The 21,441-nt window shown below is 52.1% G+C and overlaps 2 protein-coding genes across 2 annotated transcripts in view; both read right to left on the reverse strand.

Annotated features, from left to right (window-relative positions):
- ELL (elongation factor for RNA polymerase II) overlaps window positions 1–14,122 on the reverse strand; it is a 53,925-nt gene extending 39,803 nt beyond the window's left edge. The window contains exon 1 of the mRNA XM_055804798.1: window positions 13,949–14,122. Coding sequence (XP_055660773.1) covers window positions 13,949–14,083 — 135 coding nt within the window. The 5' untranslated portion in view covers window positions 14,084–14,122. The remainder of the gene's footprint in view (window positions 1–13,948) is intronic.
- Window positions 14,123–15,043: 921 nt separating this feature from the next.
- On the reverse strand, window positions 15,044–21,375 carry FKBP8 (FKBP prolyl isomerase 8). Its single transcript, XM_055804828.1, has 9 exons — window positions 21,155–21,375; window positions 20,601–20,876; window positions 20,257–20,426; window positions 19,989–20,077; window positions 19,461–19,678; window positions 19,216–19,388; window positions 19,028–19,105; window positions 16,558–16,695; window positions 15,044–15,960 (listed from the first exon to the last, which is right to left on the reverse strand). Exons 2-9 carry the CDS (start codon window positions 20,860–20,862, stop codon window positions 15,874–15,876), a joined length of 1,215 nt encoding a protein of 404 aa, XP_055660803.1. The 5' UTR covers window positions 20,863–20,876; window positions 21,155–21,375; the 3' UTR covers window positions 15,044–15,873.
- Between the last annotated feature and the right edge of the window lie 66 nt (window positions 21,376–21,441).

Genomic DNA, 21,441 nt, shown 5'->3' on the forward strand with positions numbered 1-21,441 from the left:
TCCATCCAAGGCTGAAGGCCATGCTCTGGAAGTGATGTAAAGTAACTACAGAATCAGATTTAGAGTCAAGACTCATTCCGTTTGCCCTCTGTCAGAAGCTTTCCTTCTGTGACCTTACATAAAGTGCTTCACCTCTGGGTTGAAACTCCTCCATCTGTGAAACAGCTAACATTTCCCAGGTGGCATATGGAGACACCGCCATTCATGTGGCATTTACTGGAGACCATTCAGCTCTCGTTGCAAGAGCAGGATTGCACTGGTACCTCCAAAACCAAGGGTTTCCAGCCCAGAGACCCTTAGATCCTAGGAGAGGTTCACAGAGCAGCAGAAGATACACAAAAAAAAAATTGAGCATATTAAGAACAGCTTAATAAAACAACTTGCTGATCTGGAAAACTTTGTGAGATGACAGCTCAGGCAGAATTTTAAAACCACAACCTTTAAGCTATACTGAAAAGTAAGAATTCATTTAAATACAATTTATGCAAAAATGCCCAAGTATTCCAATATTGCTAGCTAGCTCAAAGTCTGTCTGAAAGAAAAGAGTAAGGATACTCTCAAATTACACCAGGTGGATTTCACTGAATACTGAGGGAGTCCAGCTCAGACTTCAAGCACCATTCCAATAGTAGTCATAAAAATGCTGAATAGGTACAGTTAGCTAGTACTCAGTTAAAAATAAATATTTTAAATTACTTCCAACATACCTGCTTTATTGTGTTCCTCGCCGATCTGTAGGTTTCTATTATTTTTTTAGACAGTTTTTCTTTCACCCATCAGGTTAAAAAGCCACTCAGACAGAAAGAGAAGCTGGTTAATTACAGCTAGAAAACTGGCTGTACACAAACTGCCAGCAAATGTGCTGTTAGATCGAGCTTGTGGGGGACAAAAAAAATCTGTCAGTTTGGCATCTTAGGCACTACATGTAACAAACAGATAATTCACCTTTTCAGACCCAATCAAGGTAACATTGCTTCTGTAGCAAAGATGTTACTTTAAGCAGTTTTACCAGCTCTACATCAGGCTGCTCACACAGAGCAAGAAGAGACATTTAATATGTTAAAATCAAAGCAAGCGATTAAACACAGCAACACTGGGTTACAACTTATAAAACAGGAATAGTGAAATATCAGAAGCTGACAGTTGTTTCTGACCTAGTTTTAACTGGAGAGCAGTCCAAGAGCCAAAAAGACTGAGGCGAGGCTGAAGGTGCTGAAATTCCAGTACTGGAGCTTGAAGTGCTGGGGAACAGGATTAGAGCAAAGCCCTCAGACATTCAAACTACTGACGAAGCTTCACAGAGAACAAGGAACTTAAGGTTCAAGAGCTTTAGTTCAATGTCAAGTGACATCCTGAGCAGGAGGGTTTAAGCAAGACGGCGATGAAGTAGCAGACACTGCAGGACCTCCTCGCCGTCTTGCTGAATGGTGGCTATGGAGCAGCGAGAAGCCAAGGCTAGGGGGAGATAATCTCAAATTCTGAAACACAGGAAGAAATAATTTTAAAACAGCATGTGCATATTCTGGAAGATATTTTAGCTGCTCTTCTTCGGAGAAGGCAAATGTGCTGTCAGACACCTGTGCTCATTTGCATAACAAGAGAAAAATTAAAACCCCATAATGGGAGCAAACTGCAAGTGCTTGGGTGCTGAGGGCTACCTAGAGATACAGGGGGGCTGTCAAGTGATTTCCACCCCCCACCCCCCCCCACAGTGAGCCATTCACATCTCCCCTGTTCTGCTGCTCCAGAGCCAAATTTATTTCCACCAGGCAGCTACATGCTGGCTTTAAGCCTCATTAAGAAGCAGTATGTTGCTGGCCTGACATGTCAGATTTTTAAACGACCTTTGTACCAAGACCAGTATTACCAAGCTGCTAAGAACAGAAAAGAAAAAAAAAAAAAGCAGTTTTCCATGATTAGGAGAGGTACATTCTGGCTGTTTGCATTTCTTTTAGTTCAAGAAAACCCACCTGTCAGTAAAGCAAGCCATAAAAAAAAAAAAAGCACAATTCTCTCTGAAGGGCAGCTGTGACGGCATCAGCACTGTTAGCCATTCTTAACATTGTACTTATCACACAAGGTAAACAGGAGTGACTATCAGTTAATGAACAACACAACCCTAAGGCTGAATTTTAAAGCGTTTTCTCCACTGCAATCTTTTAATGAAAATACAGCAGTTCTAACCCACCGAATTTGCTTACGAAAGCCTAATGTATTTTAGGATGTATTAAGACACCAGGGCTGATTCATTTGCCTATGTGCTCATAGGATGGCTTAAACGAGCTGCTGAAACATCAGTATGATCCTTATCTTCCACACAGCTTTCTATATTTTTCTCTTGCAAGAAAAGTAGTAAAGGCAATTTAGAGATCAGATTGACGAACTCGTTCAACCATCCCAGAACACACATCTCACCTAACATACACACTGCTGAGCGTAGGAAAACAAGCCTGGACCAGTTTTCTCCTTGTGCCCAACTACATCCTATTGACACTTAAAGGGAAGCATAATTACTAGCCTGACAAAGTTCTGCTTAAGACAATCTTCAGATGTTCCTCAGGGAGTCACAGCCAGCCCTGCTGGAAGACTCTACGACAAACCAAAGTCAACAGAGCCTGGATCCTAAAGGAATCCAAAAGAAATCCGACCACCAATGCCGCATGAGCCAGAACAACCTCAAAAGCTAAAGCAAGATGCTCAGACACTGCTTCTTTTGGCCTTCAGGCACACAGAGGTGCTTCAACACTGACCAGTACTCTGGGTACACAACCCAACAGAAACTCAGTATTCAACAGGGATGTCACTGAAATTTCATACTGTCTCACCATCTGCATGGGGGTGTTAAGTGATAAACGCAAATGCCAGGTTTTTTCTATCACTGAGGGAAGCTGCCCACAAAAAAAAAATCCAGCTGGAAGTATTATGCAAGACAACCCCACCAGATTTTCTACCATGTTATAACCTCATCATGTTACGTACCCACCACTAACGCAGCACTGCTAACCGCCTCCTTGGAAACACCATCTTCCAGGGGTGCTTGCTTTCTCCGATAGAAAAGCAAAAGCAACTGCCTGAAGAAGCCACTACCGAGTTAAACGAGGTACTGCCTTTCCTTCAGTGAGAAGCACAGAACGTGCACTGTTTCAGCTATGTCTTTATTTGCACTGCCAGGCTGGTTGGTAACAAACCTGCTCCAAAAATAAAGCGACAAACAGCAAAAGAAAGAACATACTCTTCTGAACTGGCAAAAACCTACCTCCAAAAAAAAAAGTGTCAGATGTTTCTTCACTCCCCGCAAGGACACCTGTGAAAGTTCAGATTACAACAAATTCCAAAAATGAACATGAAAATTTTTCAGATAAGAAGAGTAAAAACATACCACCGCTGCTGACTAAATAGAGATTGACCACAGAGCTGCAAAAAGACTCCCTGGGTCCAAGCCCAAAATCCCCGAGAGATTTCATACCTTAAGATAGAGAATCTCTCTTGCCTGACAGAGTGAGTCGAGGCAGTTAATCTAATTCATACATGCAAAAGAAGTGGTATGGCCACTGAGCCAGCACTTAATTGTCTGACCAGAATTTTTGGTCTAAATATAACAATCTGTGCAATTTCTAGTTAGCTGAAACGTTTTGCTTTCTTAACTGAGCCCATCTGAGGTTAGATTAAAAGTGTGTTTCTTCCTGCTGTCAGCATCCATAAATTTAGTCTTAACGACAAGTAAAAGGCCTTTATATTGAGTTAAAAGGCCTTAATTGTACAAGAGCATTAAAACTTGTGACAAGATGCAGGCAGCACCTACATTAGATATGTTTCCAGTGCAAATGACGGCAGAGTAGGAAGGTCATGGAAACATGCCTGACACTCCAGTATCAAACCTTCTAGGTAATAAATCTTTCCCCCCACCCCTTCATGTTAAGAAACCCAAAAAGAAAGTGTTCTAGATTTTAGTGCAGTGATCACTACTGTACCATTTTAATGCATGAAGAACACAGTCCTTAACCCATAAGATTTCAGAATCACGCTTCCAGAAAAATATTTGCAATTGGTTTTAATCACCACTATGTTCATGTCAACTAAAGCACATATTTAAAGTCTAAGATATTTCATTTACATTTGTAAAGGTTAAGTATGTTTTACTTTATCCTTTATCCATTACCACCTCCCCCTTCCTATTTCCACATTTCTAAAGATCAAACAAAAAGCCGCTGCCTTAGCAAAGCTGTGTGTTTCAGGACTCTCCATCAGCACAGGTTTGCTCCTAGACTCCAGGCTGGGAGAACTGGTTTATTACAATACACTTGCTCAGCTGCATCGTTCTCTTTTAGAAAAAAAAAAAAATCACACTCTTTCTGGAATAAAAGAGGATTGGTAGCCATCCATTACACCTGTCAGACCACCTCTGAAGCGCACAGAGCCCAGGAGCTTTTGGAAGCTGCATGGTAGCCACCCTCACCTCTTCGATGGCATCAGCGAATGTGGGTGGACCCCACTAATGCAGGATGCACTTCAGATCTGACAGCAGGAAAAACACACAGGAGAAGTATCAACAGCCTCCTTACCTGACCATGAAGAGCATGTAAGTACACAAATAACTAAAGGTTCTTTCTATTATTGACTATCTACTGGGAAAGAAGGAAGCAAGAGCTTGTGGACAGGACCACCACACTCCCACCAAAACACACCTGCTCTGGCAAGCACGCAGGGAAACAGTGAACAAGGTCACAGTGCAGGTGTCACTGAGTGCTTTTCAGGAGAAATTGGTCAGCAAAGCTCCTACGCACTTCTTAAGAGACTATTTATGGGAGCAGAAGTTGTTCTTAACTCTGAGAAGCAACAGCAGAGGTCATGATTGGGGCTTCACCGGCTCTGATGGCTGAACAACCCTTGAAGCATGAACAGGTGCCATCAGTGTTTTCAAAAACCTATTTTAACAACACAGGAACTATCAGTTCAGAGCAAAGTCCTGCTCAGCCCTGTCTGTTGTCAACAGCACCCACATCAGACGCTGCTGAAGGAAATGAAGAAACCCTGTGACAGAAGGCTGCTCCCCTCTCTGACCTGCCTCAACCTCTTCCCAGCTCCAGTCATTTTACAGCAGTTTCATTCTGAATCATGAGTTTACGCCTTCGTTTTGGGACAGCGTGCTAAAGCCCCACAAGTCAGGGAGTTAATGGGTTGCTACGACCTAATCAGGCCTGCCACACCACACCTCCAGCAAGTGTCAGACGCACACGGAACAACTTCAAAGGACCAGCAGACCTTATGCTCTCCCTATGAGCAAGGGCTGCTCCCTTCTCCAGGCTCCTGGTAGAAAGGTGAGCCCAGCAAGAGCAGACTGACTTGCCTTATATGGCTTCCGAGGCACAATTTCCGCTTGCCCAAGCTCAAGCTGGGTGGAAAAATTTGCTTCCTTGCTACTCCGCCCATCCCGGACTCTGAAAAGCATCCACCGAATCCTGGATCTGAAAGGAATGGAAGAATTTACACTGACATCTGCACAGAGCTCAGCTCCCTGGAAGAGATAAAGCCATGGTTTTGGCAGCAAGCTAGAACCCCTCAAACACCAGGGGAAAAGTGGGAGCCGAAGAGCTGACACGCAGAGATGCATAGAGGAGTTGTAGCCACAGCTTTTATTCTTTGCATACCACACGACCAATTTTTCTTGCTATTCAGATGCACTTAAGCCTTTTAAATTTCATGGCAGCAAGCTTTACAAATTAATTATGAGTTGGGAACATTATTTCCTTTCACCAATTTATCCATAATACACTTTATACCAGGAGCTTCGTTTTCCGAATCGAATTAACGCAGCCTCAGCTCAGGTTTACACACCATTTTCTGCACAAGTCCATACTTCCTCTGGCAGTTACCGTTAGTGTGACTGAAGCCTGTCCTACCTTCTGGTCACAGGAAGGTTAAGGTAATCTAGGTCCATGTCATTACCAACTTCTCCGAGCATCAGAGAAAAACTCTCAAACTTACCCAACACAGACCAATCCTCCTGTTCACTGACATCCACACTCCTGAATATCTGCGGATGCAAGAAAGCTGCTGGCTAAAAATGAGGCACAGTAGCTGCAGTCAATTAAAAGGCTGCTTCGCGCTCAATAAATGCTCTTATTTTGTTGATTACCGTGGGGGGTTTATTTCTAAAAACGTGTGCATATCGGCTTTTTCTAGCCTTGATTGCCTATGCCAAGATCATACCTTTTTCCACAGCAGATTTTTCTCAGTTTAAGAACCAGGGAGAGATTTATCTCCAGCCATCCAGTGGTTTGTCTTTACTTTCATCTGCTCGTCACCAAATGGCAGAACCCGGCTTATCCACACACAGATTCTCTCAGAAGAGAGAAAAATGGTGGCAAAGGAGCTTAAAAAACTAAGTTCTGCCAAGTTGCTTGTTCCCTTCTTTTTTGGGGACTGGGAAAGACAGAAACACAGCCCATTTGATTTCCTCATAGAAACCAGGAGCCAAAACCAACTGAAATCAGCGCCGGAGCTGGAAAGGTACAGCAAAACTCACACAAACATAAAGTCTAGACACTGAAATGTGGAAATATGATTCAAATAACCACAACTGGCACATAATGTATTGATTGCAGCCCATCACAGAACAGGCCCTCAGCGGGTAAGAATATAGAAAGATTAAATTAGCATCTTCCACCTCAGTTGTAGAAAATATGGATCCTTTGGGCACACTGATATGGACTGAGCTAGCATTCCTTCCATCCTGCTGGGCTTTTTGCTAGGCTTTTAAGTAACACATCTGCTTTTGCTAAATAATGACAATTGGCTTAAACTATCCTCAGAGCACCAATCCTGTATGAACAAAACTACCATGGGTGTCAGATGGCTGCACTTACCAAAGCGAGACCCATCAGCTGAACTACATGGGCCTGAAAATATTCGAGCCACGTAGTCAAGAGGATGTTTGTACTGATGAAATCTAAATACTACAAAGGTTCAGGCAACTAGTTGCTTTTTAGGAAGTTTCACAGCACTTGCTAAACCCCATCACATGCAGGCACAGAATGCCTGCATCTACCATTAAACTCAATGGCGTGGTCTGGAGCGGGACCAAAGCCGGCAGCATAACTCAAGCCTTTGCTCGCAGTGCTATGCACAGATCATCCTTCAAGATGCTGGCTCCAGCCTTCTCCCTGCTATGCCCTGCTTTCCTGCAGAGCAGTATGCCCCAGGACGGTGCCCAGAGCCTCCCTAGATGGTTGCGGGTTCTGCACACATAAGAAGAAACAAGTAACTGGTGGCAGCTGCCCTTAAGAGACTCTGTGAAAGAGTAAAGCATCTTGGTTTTCCCTGAACGCCCTGGGCTAAAGTACTCTCTCCCATGTATCAAAAGAAAAGTTCTGTTGCACAGAGGGAAATCATAGGGTTAACTCCCATCAGACCGTACCAGATCAGGGAAGACAAGGTAGGTGGAGGTGGGCAGCTAAGTCAAGTCCGGCACACAAGCAGTGACCTCTTTTTGAGTTAAACAAATGCTGGTTTCTTTAAATTAAGAAAGGCACTAGTCCAATGTAAAGAAAGGAGAGACCAAGTGCACAGAGCAGTGTTTTTTCTAGACTGCCTTTTTACTGGAGCAATGCAAAAAGGATTGGATTTTGGAAGTCTGCTCTGCCAATGCAGCAGTGATACACACCACCACTGAGGGGTTTATCATGCTCTTTAAATATATTAAGTTCTTTGGGGGGAGAAAAAAAAAAACCAACCAAACCTTAACAAAAACATCGCCAGTCAAAAGGCAATACTAGGTTACCATGGTGTGTAAAAGTTGCCTTATGTACATGGGATGTTTCTAAGCAACACATGAGCTACCATAGAAAACTCTTCCTATCAGCAAATCCAAGCTCCTTTCCTGGATAATGCATCTAGGTCAAGCTAAGGCACGTTGAATGTAGAAGCCTAGTTTTGGTGATGCCTCCTCTGTATCCACCCTGTGTAAAATATTAGCATAGTTCAAGTTATCAAGCTTTTTTTATTTTTCATTAGCATTAGGTTTACTCCAGATAATGGTTCCTCCAGAAACAGCATTAACCTTAATTATTCAGAGGTAACTTGATATCAGCCTTCCTGACATTATGATGCTGAGCTGATGACCACGTTTCCCCCTTCAACTTCTCCTCTCATTCCCCAAAACCCAAATAAAGCCAGCACATTACACAACCGTGTTCACAAACTAGGGTATCCAGTACAGGATCCCAGACATACAGTATCTCTTCAAAGTCTACCTAAACCCGTGCAGCCACTCCATCCATTCAAATGCATTCCCTTGTGCATTAGCAGCAAAACCACTAAGTCAGCCAAAATGTATTCTTCTCCCATGGATTAGCTGGCACAAATGAGTACGAGAGTGACGCATGCAGTCTGTCCCTTCCCATTTTTCAACATGCACAAACACCAGGGATTTTGGAGACGCTTCACAAGTTTATGCTTACAAGTTACAGGCAGAACAGAGTTTAAATTGAATGACTATGAAACACGCAAATTGTTTAGGAGATAACATGTTCATTTACTAACAAGACCTCAAATGCTTTTTTCAAACAAAACTTGCCCTCCCTCGCCAGTGATAAAGGCTCTTCTGCTATCCCAACAGAGTCGGCACTATGCAAGTGAACTATTTCAACAGTCACCAACCTTCTGCCAAGCAGCACTATGACAAAAACTAACTAAACAGGACAGAGCACTTCAGACTGGTTCAGAAAAAAACCCTGATGCTGGAGGATCACCCACAGAATCCATGCTCTGCCAGTCACTGGCTCAGGGTGAGCACAGGAGCCACTCAAGGCAGGATTTGCTGCAGCACACGCCGGCCAGCTATCACTTGGAGATTGACTGCTCCAAGAGACTCACTTGCACAGTGTTTGATCAGATATGCTTCAGAGAAAAGTAAAAAAAAAAAATTATAATGGCTCTCCTTTCTCCCTTTGCTGCTGTTTAAGTGGAATAAGAAACCAACTATAGAATATGCTGAAAAGGACCAAGGTTTAGTCTTGCTGGGTAATGAATACAATCACCAGGATCCAGCTGCTAGAGCCATTGATACGGGTGCCAAAACACTCCACTTGCCTATCTTTAAAAAAAACACAACACAAACCCACACCACCACCACAGCCTCGCCTCATAAAAATAATCTAAGGGGTTAATCTTCCAGCTTGCTTCCCCCAGTATTGCTAGAAAGTAAAGTTGTTAATGCCCAAACTCCAACTTCTCCAATGAATGGTGTCGTATGATTTGCTGATAAAAAACAGATCACATTTGGAAAAAAAATTTTAAAAAGCATTATCGGTCACAAAGACACTGTCACAAACTTTCTGTTCTCCCTTGGCACATCACCAATTAGACCTACTTCTTTAGTCTGCTACCACCAGTACAAAAAAAAAAAGGCATAATGGGTTTATAATTTGCCACCGAATCCCATAGCAACTGTACGTCACTTTAGATGTAAATTACAGACAATTCTTTCCCATGCAATTTGAAAACTATAGAGATGAATCTATAATTTGAGAAGATCCAAATGGTATATGGTTGAGAGAAAAAGCTACCCTAAATAATTGAAAGGAAACTGCCACAGGCCAAAACATTCCTCAAGCACAATGTTAAATGTCTCTTTGTCCCCCTCCTTCAAATGGGAGGTGCCACATTCAGGTCAACATTAAGAACATTTAGCAGGAGTTTAGCAGTTCAGTATGTTCTGCATATCCTGTCCCATTTTTGCTGATTGGGAGGAGATGTACGTGTACAATGAGCTTCCTTTCCAGCCAGCCTCCTCTGATTCATTTAGTCATGTCACCGACTCATGTTCCTGATGTCGTAATAGCTTCAATTTTGACGGACTACAGCATCAGTGAATTAATAGGACAGGAAAAAACAGGTTACAGGAAAGGAGAAGTGATGCAAAAAGCTTTAAGATAATTCAATGAATTTTGATTTGAAAGCCGGATTGTTCTTCTCCTGACACCTGCAAGCAGCTTTCATTTCCCAAGTCAGCATGAATACGCATTACCCTAAAGACCCTGTAATGACAGCAGGAGGCTTCATTTTGTATTTCATGCTTTAAACACAGCAAGATGAAGGCATCTGTAACAACCTGCTCCAAAAGCAAAGTCTGAAAAAGTTCTGTCAATAAGCAGTGACTATGAGGGGTCGGTTTAAGCCTAACCTTTGAGAAATAACTTCTGTCACTGCCAGTTTAAGAAGAGCATAGAAGGCACAGAGATGACTTGGGAAGCCCCGTCTATCAGACCACAGTTCCAAAATTCAGTTCAGCTAGTAGAGCACAGGGGCAATGCGCTTTGGTTATCACAGCTTAGCCCCCAATAAATATTTGTGCATCTGTCAAAGTTCACCAGCGAATCAACGGGTGGCTTATCTTCTTTCCTCCTCCCCTTCCTCCTCTTTTTTTCTTCTACCCCTTTTTCTTCCACCTGCTTCTCTCCTCCTTTATTGTCTTTCCTCCTCCCCTTCCTTCCTCCTCCTCTTTTTTCTTTCTCCTCTTCCCTCCTCCCCCTCCCCCAGCGCCCTCCCTCACCCAACCCCTCCCTTCCCCCCCCTCCCCAGGTTGCTCCATCCTTCCCTTCAACTCCTCCATCAACGGCTTCACCGCCCGTGGCTGCAACCTGGACCTGCTGCTGGACCTGGAACCCACCAAATCCCTCCAGGCGGCCACACCAGACGCTCCGACACCGGCTGCACTTTAAGTTGTGCATTAAGGCTTCTTCTTATCCAGAAACCCCCATGATGTTGCTAAAAAACCCAGCGTGAAAAGCAAAAGATGAATGCCACAGATGGAGACATACAACCTTGTCAAGTGCAGAGGACAGGGTCCATGATAGGACCAAGAGAGGAAAACAGGGCAGGGGCACGAGGAGTTCCCTTGCACCTGGACATGAGCAGCAAGAAAGCTGGAGGCAGACCAGTAGAGATGGTGAAAAGTCATGCTCTGTCTTTTGGGGGGGGGGTGTGTGGGGTGTGGGGCTGGGAAGGCCTAAACAGAGCCTGTGCACAGACCCAAGGGAGCGCAGAGAACCAAAAGTTGTTTTAGGCTCACACACCAGATCAGCTCCATTTCATCAGCGGACAAACTGACTTGGGACACATTTTCCACCGCTCAGCCTTCAGCTGCGGAGCTCAGCAGTCAGCATTCAAGTTTCACAACTGTATGGAAGCAGTTTCAGGGGCAGCAAGTTTCACAAGGAGCAGACGGGCGACATCTTAAAGATGTCCCCTAGGAAGCTAGTGTTATTTTTAAGACTCCTGTTTCTTTCAGGTGAGCATAACCCCCTGCTACTGGAGAAATACTTTTAAAGGCCGCAAGGAGCCAAAAGCCCTGTGATCTGGACCTCTTCAGCAGCAGCTCCACGTTCTGTGCAGGATACAGGAACAGCTTGCTGAAACACAAGAGTTGGGCATCAATATACAGACCCACGACCACCTTCTTCACCAGGACACAGGCAATTTAGTAGACACCCAAGCGGGAGAGACTCAAGACGACAAATATCTGTTTGTCCATAGGCCTGCTGCCTGATCCACACATGGTACAGCTCCACACCAAGAATGCAACTGCTCTGGCACAAGGGACACTAAAAACAAATGGCAGCTCGCCCGGCTGGGTGATCATTTTTGGATTATGTAATCCCAATATATTATTATTAGACCAAGAACAAACTCAAGCAAGCAACTGAAGACATTACCCTGCCTGTTCTGGCAAAGAGACAGAGCCTTGTCGCAGAAATTGCACTGACGTGCTATCCTGGTGCATGAAACAGGTCAGACTGCACACATGTTGGACTTCAGGTAACACAAACAACAGTATTGGATTCCAGGCCATTCTACATATTACACAACGTTGCCGTCAGTTATACTACATTTAAAACCAAACCGAGCAGGAGAAGCCTTAGCAAATTTTTTCCATTTACCTACTGCAGACCAAAATTAAATCTGAGCCTAGACTGGACAAACACACACACCAAAGGTGTGTTATAAAGTCGCTTCTTGGCATCGCCAGAGCCAAGCGTTTCAGGGGAAGCAGAGACATCCAACAAACTGGAGAAACTGTTTATAGAACAAATGCAGAATGAGCATATGTGTTTAATAGCCCACTAATTGTTGCGTTATTCACTAGACAAACAAGCGAGCTCTTCTGCCCTTATCCTTTCCTGCCCATTTAATCACCAGTAGCCTTTGACTATTTCTCTTTTGGGTGGTGGTGAAGGAAGCAAAGTTCATTAGTGGCCATTGGCCACCAAACAATCTAGAAACCAGACTTCATTTAGAAAATAAACACCACTATTCATGTGTGACATGGACTCAGAATAGCTTCCCAAAATATTTAACACAGCTGCCTGTAGTCTTCCTACTCTCCCTCTCCCAAAAGAAAAGGCTTTCCTAATACATAGGAAAACATTTCTTCTCATTGTTTGCTTTCTTTTTCAGAGAAAAAAAGCTAGTACCTCAGTCTGTCACTTACTGCTACTGACTTCTCATAATGCTGATAAACACTCATTAAAATATAAGTTGATAAATCCTGGTACAGTAATTACCTTCGGCCTCATACAGACATTGCCCAATTCAGTGATGTGATGTAACCAACACCCTAAATTAAAAATAGTGTTGTGACAACATATGGTTTATCCTACAGAAGCTGGCAGGCAAGACGCTCCTAATGACAAATAGGTTAGGTTCCCAGCTTCCCCCTGCTCCCTGGCAAGGTGAGGGGACAGATACGCTCTTCACAGGATCAGAAGTGGAAAGGAAAAAAAAAAAAACCACCATAAAATTACAATAAAAAGGACAGCTTTTAATCCCTCTCTGGTCCATCCTAGCGACAGATGCTGAGTATTGCCATTATTCTTTATTTACATGACTAATAAGCTCTCTGGATGCATTTCAAGGAAATGTCTCAGAAAAGACAATCTGGAAATTTCAAAATAGAGCCCCAGCCTGAGCCTGCCCCTCCGGGGGGAGCGGAGCACTGGGCCGGGGGTGGGGGGCACACAACCGGGTGCCCCGAGGAGGTGGCAGTAAGAAAGGGGCATCCCCACACACCCCCAATTCAGGATGCCAGCACCGGGGATGGACCCACCCCACCCCCCCTAGGGCCACGGCCCCCCGGGCCACAGAAACCCACGCTCACCGGGGGGTGGGGGGGTGCGCACCCTCTCACACGCTCACCGGGGCGGGGGTGGGCATCGACGTCCCTCGCCCCCCTCCCTTGCCACTTACCGGGGACTGACGACAGCTTCCACTCACCTACCGGGAGGGCCACCGAGAACCCCCCACCCCCCCGCCATCTACCGGGGGGTGGCACCAAGACCTCGGCTCCCGGGCCCCCACAGTCACCCACCGCGGAGGGGGGGACACACCGTGGTCGCCCCAGCAGTTACTGGGGGGTACACAGACATCTCCCAGTCCGTCCCGTCCCCCCCAGGTACTTCACCGGTGATCAGGATTCCCCCCCCCCCCCCCAATCACATACTGGCGGGGCCGCACTAGAGCCCCTCAACCAGCACTGGGGGGGGTACTGGATGTCCCCGGGGCGTTACTGGGGGGGACACAGCGAGGCCCCTCCTGCCTCCCTCAGGCGCCGGACAGTAGGGCCGCCCCCCCCACCCCCCCGGTTTCCCCGGTCACTCGCGAGGAAGCGGGAGTCCCCCCCCACCTCCTCAGGCCCTCACCGGTGAGGGCCTCACACCGAACGACTCCCCCGCCCCCCCAAGTCATCTACCAGGGTCCGCCCCCCCCCCCCCGTCACACACCCCGCAGCGGCAGGACAGGACACCCTCTCCCACCCCATCTCGTGAGAAGACGACCCCCCCCCTCAAAAAAAAGACACCGGTGCCAACCCCGCCGGTGCCGCCCGCGGGGCTCCGGCCAGGGCCTCGTGGCGGCCACCCGCCCGCCGCGGGGCCGTGCCCGCCGCCCCTACCTTACAGGCCTGGTAGCTCTCGAAGGCGCGCAGGGCGCTCTCCGTGAGCTTGACGTGGAAGACGGAGACGCGGGTGCCGCGGCCGAGGCGGCCACAGGACAGCCCGTACCCGCGCTCCGGCTGCAGCGCCGCCATCTTGGGACCGTCTCCCCCTCCGCGCCTGGGCCGCCGGGGCCTCCCGCTACCGCCACGCCCCCTTATGTATTATTCATGAGTCGCCCTGCCGCCGCTCCGCCAGCCCCGCCCACCTGGGGCGCCTGTTGCTGGGGCGAGGAGGTGGGCAGCGGGCGCTCCCATTGGCCGGGCCCCTCCGGCCTCCGCGTGGGATTGGGAGATGGGAAGAGAAGGCGGGATATGCAAATGAGGGCCGCGGGGCATGGCGGGGAGGGTGGTCTGGTGCAGCCCTTCAGCGCTGGAGGACCTCAGAGAGGGGGCGGTGGGCCGGCATCCCCCGGGCACGGCCTGGGGGGCACGGCCATCCCCCCAGCCTCGGGCAGGGCCTGCAGGGTCCTCCTAGGACAGCGCCCGTAGGCCTTCCCCTGAGCAATTCCCCCGTAGGCTGGGCCTTAGGCCTCAGGTGTTTGCTCCCCCAAGCTGGGCCCATAGGCCCCAAGGTGTATGTCTGGTCCCCTCCCCAAACTAGGCCCACAGATCCCAGGTTCCCCCCCCCCCACAAGGTTGGGCCCCAGGACCCAGGTCATGCACATCCCCCAGGCTGGGCCCCAGATCATCCTCCCCTCCAGGCCAGGCCCATAGGCCCCCCGGTCCCCTCCCCAGCAGCACCTGTAGGCCCAGGCCTCCTCCTGGACATAATCCCCCTCTAGGCCCCAGGTTCCCTCCCACCCCGGGCAGGGCCTTGGGGCACCTCAGGGAGCACAAGGCCTCTCGAGCCCACCAACCCCAGCTGCGGAGCATCCCTGGCTGTGGAAGTTGCTCCCTCTTGCCACAGCTGCCACAGAGCTGTGCAGGGTCCATAAAATCTTCCCACCTTGTCCCCCCATATTAAACGACCTCTGTCGGCCCCCGAAGGGGGCAACAAGCCGCGAGGAATAGCCTCCCTCACCCCTGGCAGTCGATGGCAATGACGCTGGGGCATGAAGGAATTGTCCTTTATTTGGGAAGTTCACAGTCAGTTTGTCATGGGAGGAGAGCGCTACACGCCCCCGCCAGGAGCAGAGCTGAGACTGGGGCAACGGCAGGCCCTGGGGGTGGCCCCAGGCCGGAGAGAGCTGAAGGGCAAAGAGGGAGCCCCAAGAGCTTGGACCTACATGATACAGCCTGGAGAGAAGGTCTCCAGTGCTCCCCTCCCACATGCCTCCCGCCGCAGGTTTCTTTGGATTCCTTTAGACATTGCACGCTCCAGGGAAGTGCTGAGGAGGGGAGTGGGTGCCTGCAGGGGGGCTGAGCAGCTGGCAGCCCCCCAGGACACACTGAGTCTCACTGCACGTGCCCCCCGGGCACATCCGCACCACTTCCCGCAGCTGGGCCTAGCCGCAGAAACCACTGTACCCACTCATTCCCACGTGGCTTCCTTCCACGTGCCTCCCCCTGCCCGTCTTGCCAAGATCACGGCATCCGCCAGGGCTCACCGGGCCAGGGACAGCCACAGCATACCAGTGTGCAGGAGCTCCTGCTCCCCCTGACACAGTTGGGGCTGGGGGCTGAGCCCCTGATTGCTGGGAGGGTGCTCAGGGGTCTCTGCTCTGCCTGCGGCTCCATCCCCACAGCTGTGCCCTGCCTGCGCCAGGAGGGATGCGGGGGGACATTGGGAGGGGGATCCAGCACCTCCAGCAGAGAAAGCATCAACATTTCTGCAACTGCAAGTCCACGGGAAGGGGTCAGCGGAGCCCCAGGGAAGCCCCTTGGCAGAAGAGAGACACATCCTGGCACAGGTCCAGTGCCATGGGGCCACCCTGCCGCCATCCTTAGTTCCTCGCCGCGATGACCACAGACAAGGCCACGCCACCGAGTGCAATGGCTGTTGCACCGAAGAGCCACTTCCAGGGGATGGACTAAGGACGAGAAAGCAGCAAGGTGATGGGATGTGTGCAACACGCTGCGAGCCCCACCAGCAGCAGGGACGTGCAGCCCTGCCTGCCGTGGCACGGTGCCGCAGGCAGCACCGAGTTCCCAACACACATCTGAGAGAACGCAGCCCAAAAAGGCAAATGCTGCATCGGCTCTGCCCAGTGCGTGGCCAGCACGTCCGCAGGGACAGCGTGTGCCGCCGGCAGCCCAGCTGACAGTGCTTTCCACCAGCACAGCCAGCGGGCTCCCAAGTGCAGCAGCTGGGAGCAAAGTCCGGACCCTCCAGCTGGCATCGCCGGGAGCCGGCAGACAGTGCCAGGAGCACAGCCGCAGATATCGGCATTTTCCTGACGAGGCTGATGGAGCATGGGCCCCCAGCTCCCAGCAGGCTTGCTGCCGTGACACCGCCCACGCCGTGGGTCACGTCATTGTCCCCCCCGGCTTGGGAGCAGGACTGTGTTGACCCCTAGGGACCTGAGGGACACTAACACACCCCCCCATGCCCAGCCCAGTGCTCCCCACGCCAGGGGTGACCCCCACCCACTCTGCCACCCTCTCAGAAGGTCAGCACCAGCCCTTACCCAGGGCAGCTTGTCTTTGCACTTCCCCGGGGTGCCAGCAGCGCTGGGACTCCCGAGCATCTTCCTGTACATCTCTGTCTCCACGTTCTTCTGGTCCGCGTGCTTCTTCACCAGCTTGGAGAGCTCAGCATGGATGGTCTGGGGAGGAAAGCATGGTGCTGCAGTTAGCACCCCTGTGGTGCAGGGGAGGGGACGGGGACTACAGTGCCACCACCAGCAGGTCCCATCGGCCGGGGGCCGTATAGGAGCTTTGTGGAACAGCTTAGAAGCAGCCGAGGGGGGTCGGGGGGCTGATGGCCTGATGCTGCCCCACTCCTCTGTGCTGAGGGGCTGCACCTGCCTGGCATCAGACACCCAGGCTGGGTGCTCTGTGGGTCTGAATACCCTTTTGCCCTTTTTAGCCACCCAAGCCATTTCCCGCCTGGCAGCAGGGAGCAGAGACCAGGGCTGATACCAGACATCGGGAAGATTTTATCCTTTAATCGAGATGGAAAAGTGTCTGCCTTGGGGACAGATGTGCCCTAGTTCTCCCACTTTTCTGTCTGGAAGCAGGCTGGGAAAGCAAGCTTAAACGCAGCCTGGTCCGAAATGGCATTTGCAGTAACACCCGGGAGCGTGTCGGCACCTGCCCGGCCGTGCCAAGCAACAGGGATGGCTGGGGCTGGAGGGAGTGCTGCAGGAGAAAGCTCCACGTCCTGCACAGAGCTCACAGGCTCCCAAAAAGCAGCAGGAAGCGCCAGCAAGCCGAGCATGGCACTGCCAGCCATTCCCCCAGCTGACGGTGGCAGGAAGGACGTCGTGGTGGTGCGCAGCCGTCCAGCACCACGGCCGTGCTGTGCCCTCTGCTGGGGACACCGCACTCCAGGAGGCTCCGACACCCCGAAACACTAGCACTGCCACTGGGGACCCACACCAGCTCCAGCACACCTCGGCTTGCCCAGAGATGTCACCAAGGGCTTCAGCGAGGGCTTTGCCAGGCCACGCCACGCTCTGCAACACTCCCTCCAATGTGAGGGTTTGGATATCTGGAGGGTGCAAAGCAGCAAAGCGCCCATGGGCATCCCGAGCTCAGCAGGGCTGGCACAGTGGAGCAGGACAAACTTGGGCATCCCCCCCGTGCTCCCAGCGTGTGCATTTCCAAGGGGTCAGGAGAAGGGAGCCCAGCAGCTGATGCTGTATAACAGCTGAAAGATGCCAACAGCCCCAGAGAACCAGGTTTCCTCATCTGAGGCAGGTGGAGCTGAGCATTTCTCGAGTCTGTTTTCACCACCGGTAGCCGTAGCCCGTGACTCACCGACGCGTGTTTAACGCTGCCGTCTGGAGTGGCAACGCCACTTCCCCAGGAGTCCCGGCAGCCAGCCGGAGAGGCCAGTAATTTGCTGTACTTGTGGTTTCACTGGTAACGTCACTGCCGGGCATTTTGATTTTTCACCGCTCTCCAATTAAAAGCTTCATCTGAATGGGCTGGTGAGCAGCCACCCTGCCGACAGTGACGTGCTGGAGATGTACAAGGGGAGCTGCTCCCAGGGCAGCCTGCATCACTTGTGCCGCTCACTCACCACGGCTGCCCACCATAACCTTGCTGGGAAGCGAAGGGTTTGAGATCCTGCTCACCCTGCCCCGTGGGTGCTCTCAGACCATGAGCTCTGTGGGTGCTGTGGCATCACCAAGCACCTGCTTTCACAGTGCTCCATCCTACCCATGACCTTCAGGCACCAGATCATGACACAAATCACGATGGTCTGGTGAAACTCCCAGAAAAGAAGTGAGTAAAATGACAGACCTGGTCAAGAACCAAAGCCCACCTGTAGAACCAAGCCCCCTGCCCTGACCTTGCGCGGGCAGCACCTCCCTACCGCTCCTCCAGCTCGCCCAGGCTTGCTCCTGCTGGGGCAGTTCCCTGACACTGCCTTTTGATTTCTCCTGAGGCTCCAGTCCTGCAGCTGATCATTAACCGACAGGAAATTCCTGACCCAGAGCTCGCCCTGGCCCAGGCGCTGGCCCAAGGTCTGGGCTGCTCCTGCCGCCCAGTGAATCATGCTCCAGGCTGCTGAGCGAGTCTGCGCGGACTCGGCTCTGCTCCACCTCCTGCAGCCATGGCACGAGCCGGTGGAGCCACCCGGCGAAGCCGTAGCAGCCAGGATCATAGGCACAGGATCACAGAAGTGGAGATGGGTTGGTAGGGAGTCCTGCCACTGCAAGGACCAAAGGGCAAAGAGGGAGTCTCGCAACACAGAGATAAGGGGCCCACCTGCCCAGCCAAACTCAGATGTTGCACCACGGGACATGTCACCCCATGGCTGCCCAGGCCCTGGGGGCTATTTCCAGCCTCCCTTTATGGAGGGGAGTTGGGAACAGCTACTGGAGAGCTTCAGCCTTCCACAGGGTTTGCAGGGACACGGACAAGAAGAGAGCGTCCTGCAGACACCCAGCTCAGCAGGATCACCGGCAGCACGCAGTAGCAGTGTACCTTGTTTGAAGGCTCCAGCTTCAACGCTGCCTTTAAGATGGGGATGGCCTCTCTATACTCGCCCTGCTGAGCCAGGACCTGGAAGGTGAGACAGGCGTTGAGCAGAATGCTGAGGTCTGTCCCTTGGTCCTGCCCTCGACTGTGCCATGGAGAAGGGATGGCAGCGCCTGCTGCACACCCAGCCTCACCTTGCCCTTTCGGAAGAGCGCCTTGATGTTCCCTGGCTGGTGCTCCAGGACGAGGTTACAGGATTTCAGGGCTGCTTCATAATGGTCCAATTTAAGCTGAGAGGCTGCCAGGTTGTTGAGACATTTCACTTTCACATCCAGCAGCTCAGCTTCCTCGTCTGGGCTGAAATCAACTGCAAAGAGCCCAGAGCCAGGTTACAGCGGGAAGAGAGCCCAGCCGGCCCTCGCTAGGTGGGAACAGGTACCTTTCGAGCTGGAGCTGATGATCTTGAGAGCGATGTCATAGGAGTTGATGGCCAGCACATAATCTGCCTGCTGGTAGAAGAAGTTGCCACGCTCCCGCTTACGGTTGGCCAGCTCTATCTTCTCCTTCCCGCTGAGCAGCTCCAGGTCCGGTGTGTCCCGAGCAGCCAGCAACTCCACCTCCAGGGTGAGGGCTGCGTTGGGAGGGATGTCAGGGCTCCTGTGCAGAGAAAGGCACAAAGCCGTGGCACTGTTGTCACTTCTGCCAGTTCCACCAGCCACTGGGCCATGTAGATTTAGCACTGTGGCCCAAACATCAGAGTTATGGAAGCTCCCCGGGACAGGGGGTGATGCAGATTGTTCGCCCCAGGCAGAACACGCTGCTGTCACCTGCATGTGGCAAGCACAGCAGATCTCCCTGCCCATGGAAGCTGTGGCTTGCTGGCTGGGCTGTCACTGGGAGAGTAGGGGACAGCTTTCGCAGCACTGTCTGGTGTCATCCCACTCCACCCCCCACCTTCCCCACTCACCTGCCCTGAGCGCCATAGCAGTACTTTGCATCTGACACGATCAAAGCAGTCTCCCCCATTTCCAGGAGCTGCACACACAGGTCCAAAGCCTGCAGGAAACATCACTGTGGGGAGGGAGCATGAGCAAGGGCAGAGGGGCCACTTCTGACCCACAAACAGGGACGTCACCGACCCCAACCCCTCCCTGCGCCCGACAAGGCCAGGTCCTGCTTGGCAGGGTGAAAACAAGGCAGCGATAAAGTCGGGTAAGCTTTCCCTTAGCCCTGACCTGCAAGACATCGCAGTCCCCCAGCGTGAAGGTGAGGGCAGGGTTCTCCTCCACCACAGTGCCATCCTCCAGCGCGGCCCTCAGGCGGACAGTCACGTCCTGGCCCTTGTGGGGACGCGTGTCCACCCCCTGGCCCGGCACCAGCGTCTTCTTCTTGAGCAAGCCGCTGCCTGGGCAAGGAGAAGCCAGAGGCACGTTAGCCCGAGCCGAAAGCCCAGTGCCCACTGCCCTGCTCCGATCCCGGGCAGCCTTTGCGGCACGGGGAGAACCGGGGTGGCCCGGGGAGCACTGGGGGCGCCCGGGGGACCCCGCAAGCCCAGCGCCCCCTTCCCCCAGGCTCTCACCCAGAACATCCAGCCACTCCTGGGGGTCCTCAGCCGCTTCCCCAGTGCCCGGGGGGTGGGTGTCCCCCCGCGGCGGGGCCGGTGGCTGGCCCACGGCCTCCAGCGGCGGCAGCTCGCTCAGATCCTCATCCTCCTCCTCCTCCAGGACCTCGAAGTCCTCGGCCGCGTCCAGCTGGGCGCCGTCGGCCGTGGGTGGCGGCTGGGTGCCGGTGCCTGCCCGGCAAGGGGAGCCGCTCCTGGGCTCCTCCCCGCTGGAGGCCATCGCGGCGGAGCAACCTGCAGCGGGAGAGGTGGTCGGGGCTGCGCGTACCGGGGAGGGAAGCGGGCACCGGCCCGGGCCCGCGGGGGTGCGAGGCCGGGACACGGCAGCCCCCGGCAGGCGAAGGGGAGGCGGGGGGGTGAGGAGGGCACGGGCCCCGCGGGAAGGGGCGGGGGGCGGCCCGGTACCGAGAGGGGCCGCCACGTGCCTCCCCCCGCCCGCCCCCTGTCACACGCCTAGCCCCCTCCCACTCCCTTCCAGAACCGGCCGCCGCGCGCCCCCCCGCCGCTCCCACCTGGCCCGCGAACCCGCGGCCGCCGGCCCCGCCCCGCCGCTCCTATTGGCTCCGCACCGCCCACCGCGCTGACGCCATTGGGTGGTGAGGACGCTCATCAGCGAAGCGGTGGGCGGAACTCGTTGCTGTCTTAAAGGGCCCGCCGCTGGGTCACGGCCTGGGGGGCGGGGGCGCTGGGGGTTCGGCACTGGGGAGTTCGGCACTAGGGGTTCTGCACTAGGGCGGTACCGTGACGCCCGGGGGGGCGCCGGCCCTCTCCCTCCGCCAAGCGCCACTACTTCCGGCTC

This window comes from Falco peregrinus, chromosome 5 (genome assembly GCF_023634155.1).
Source record: "Falco peregrinus isolate bFalPer1 chromosome 5, bFalPer1.pri, whole genome shotgun sequence".
Taxonomy (NCBI): domain Eukaryota; kingdom Metazoa; phylum Chordata; class Aves; order Falconiformes; family Falconidae; genus Falco; species Falco peregrinus.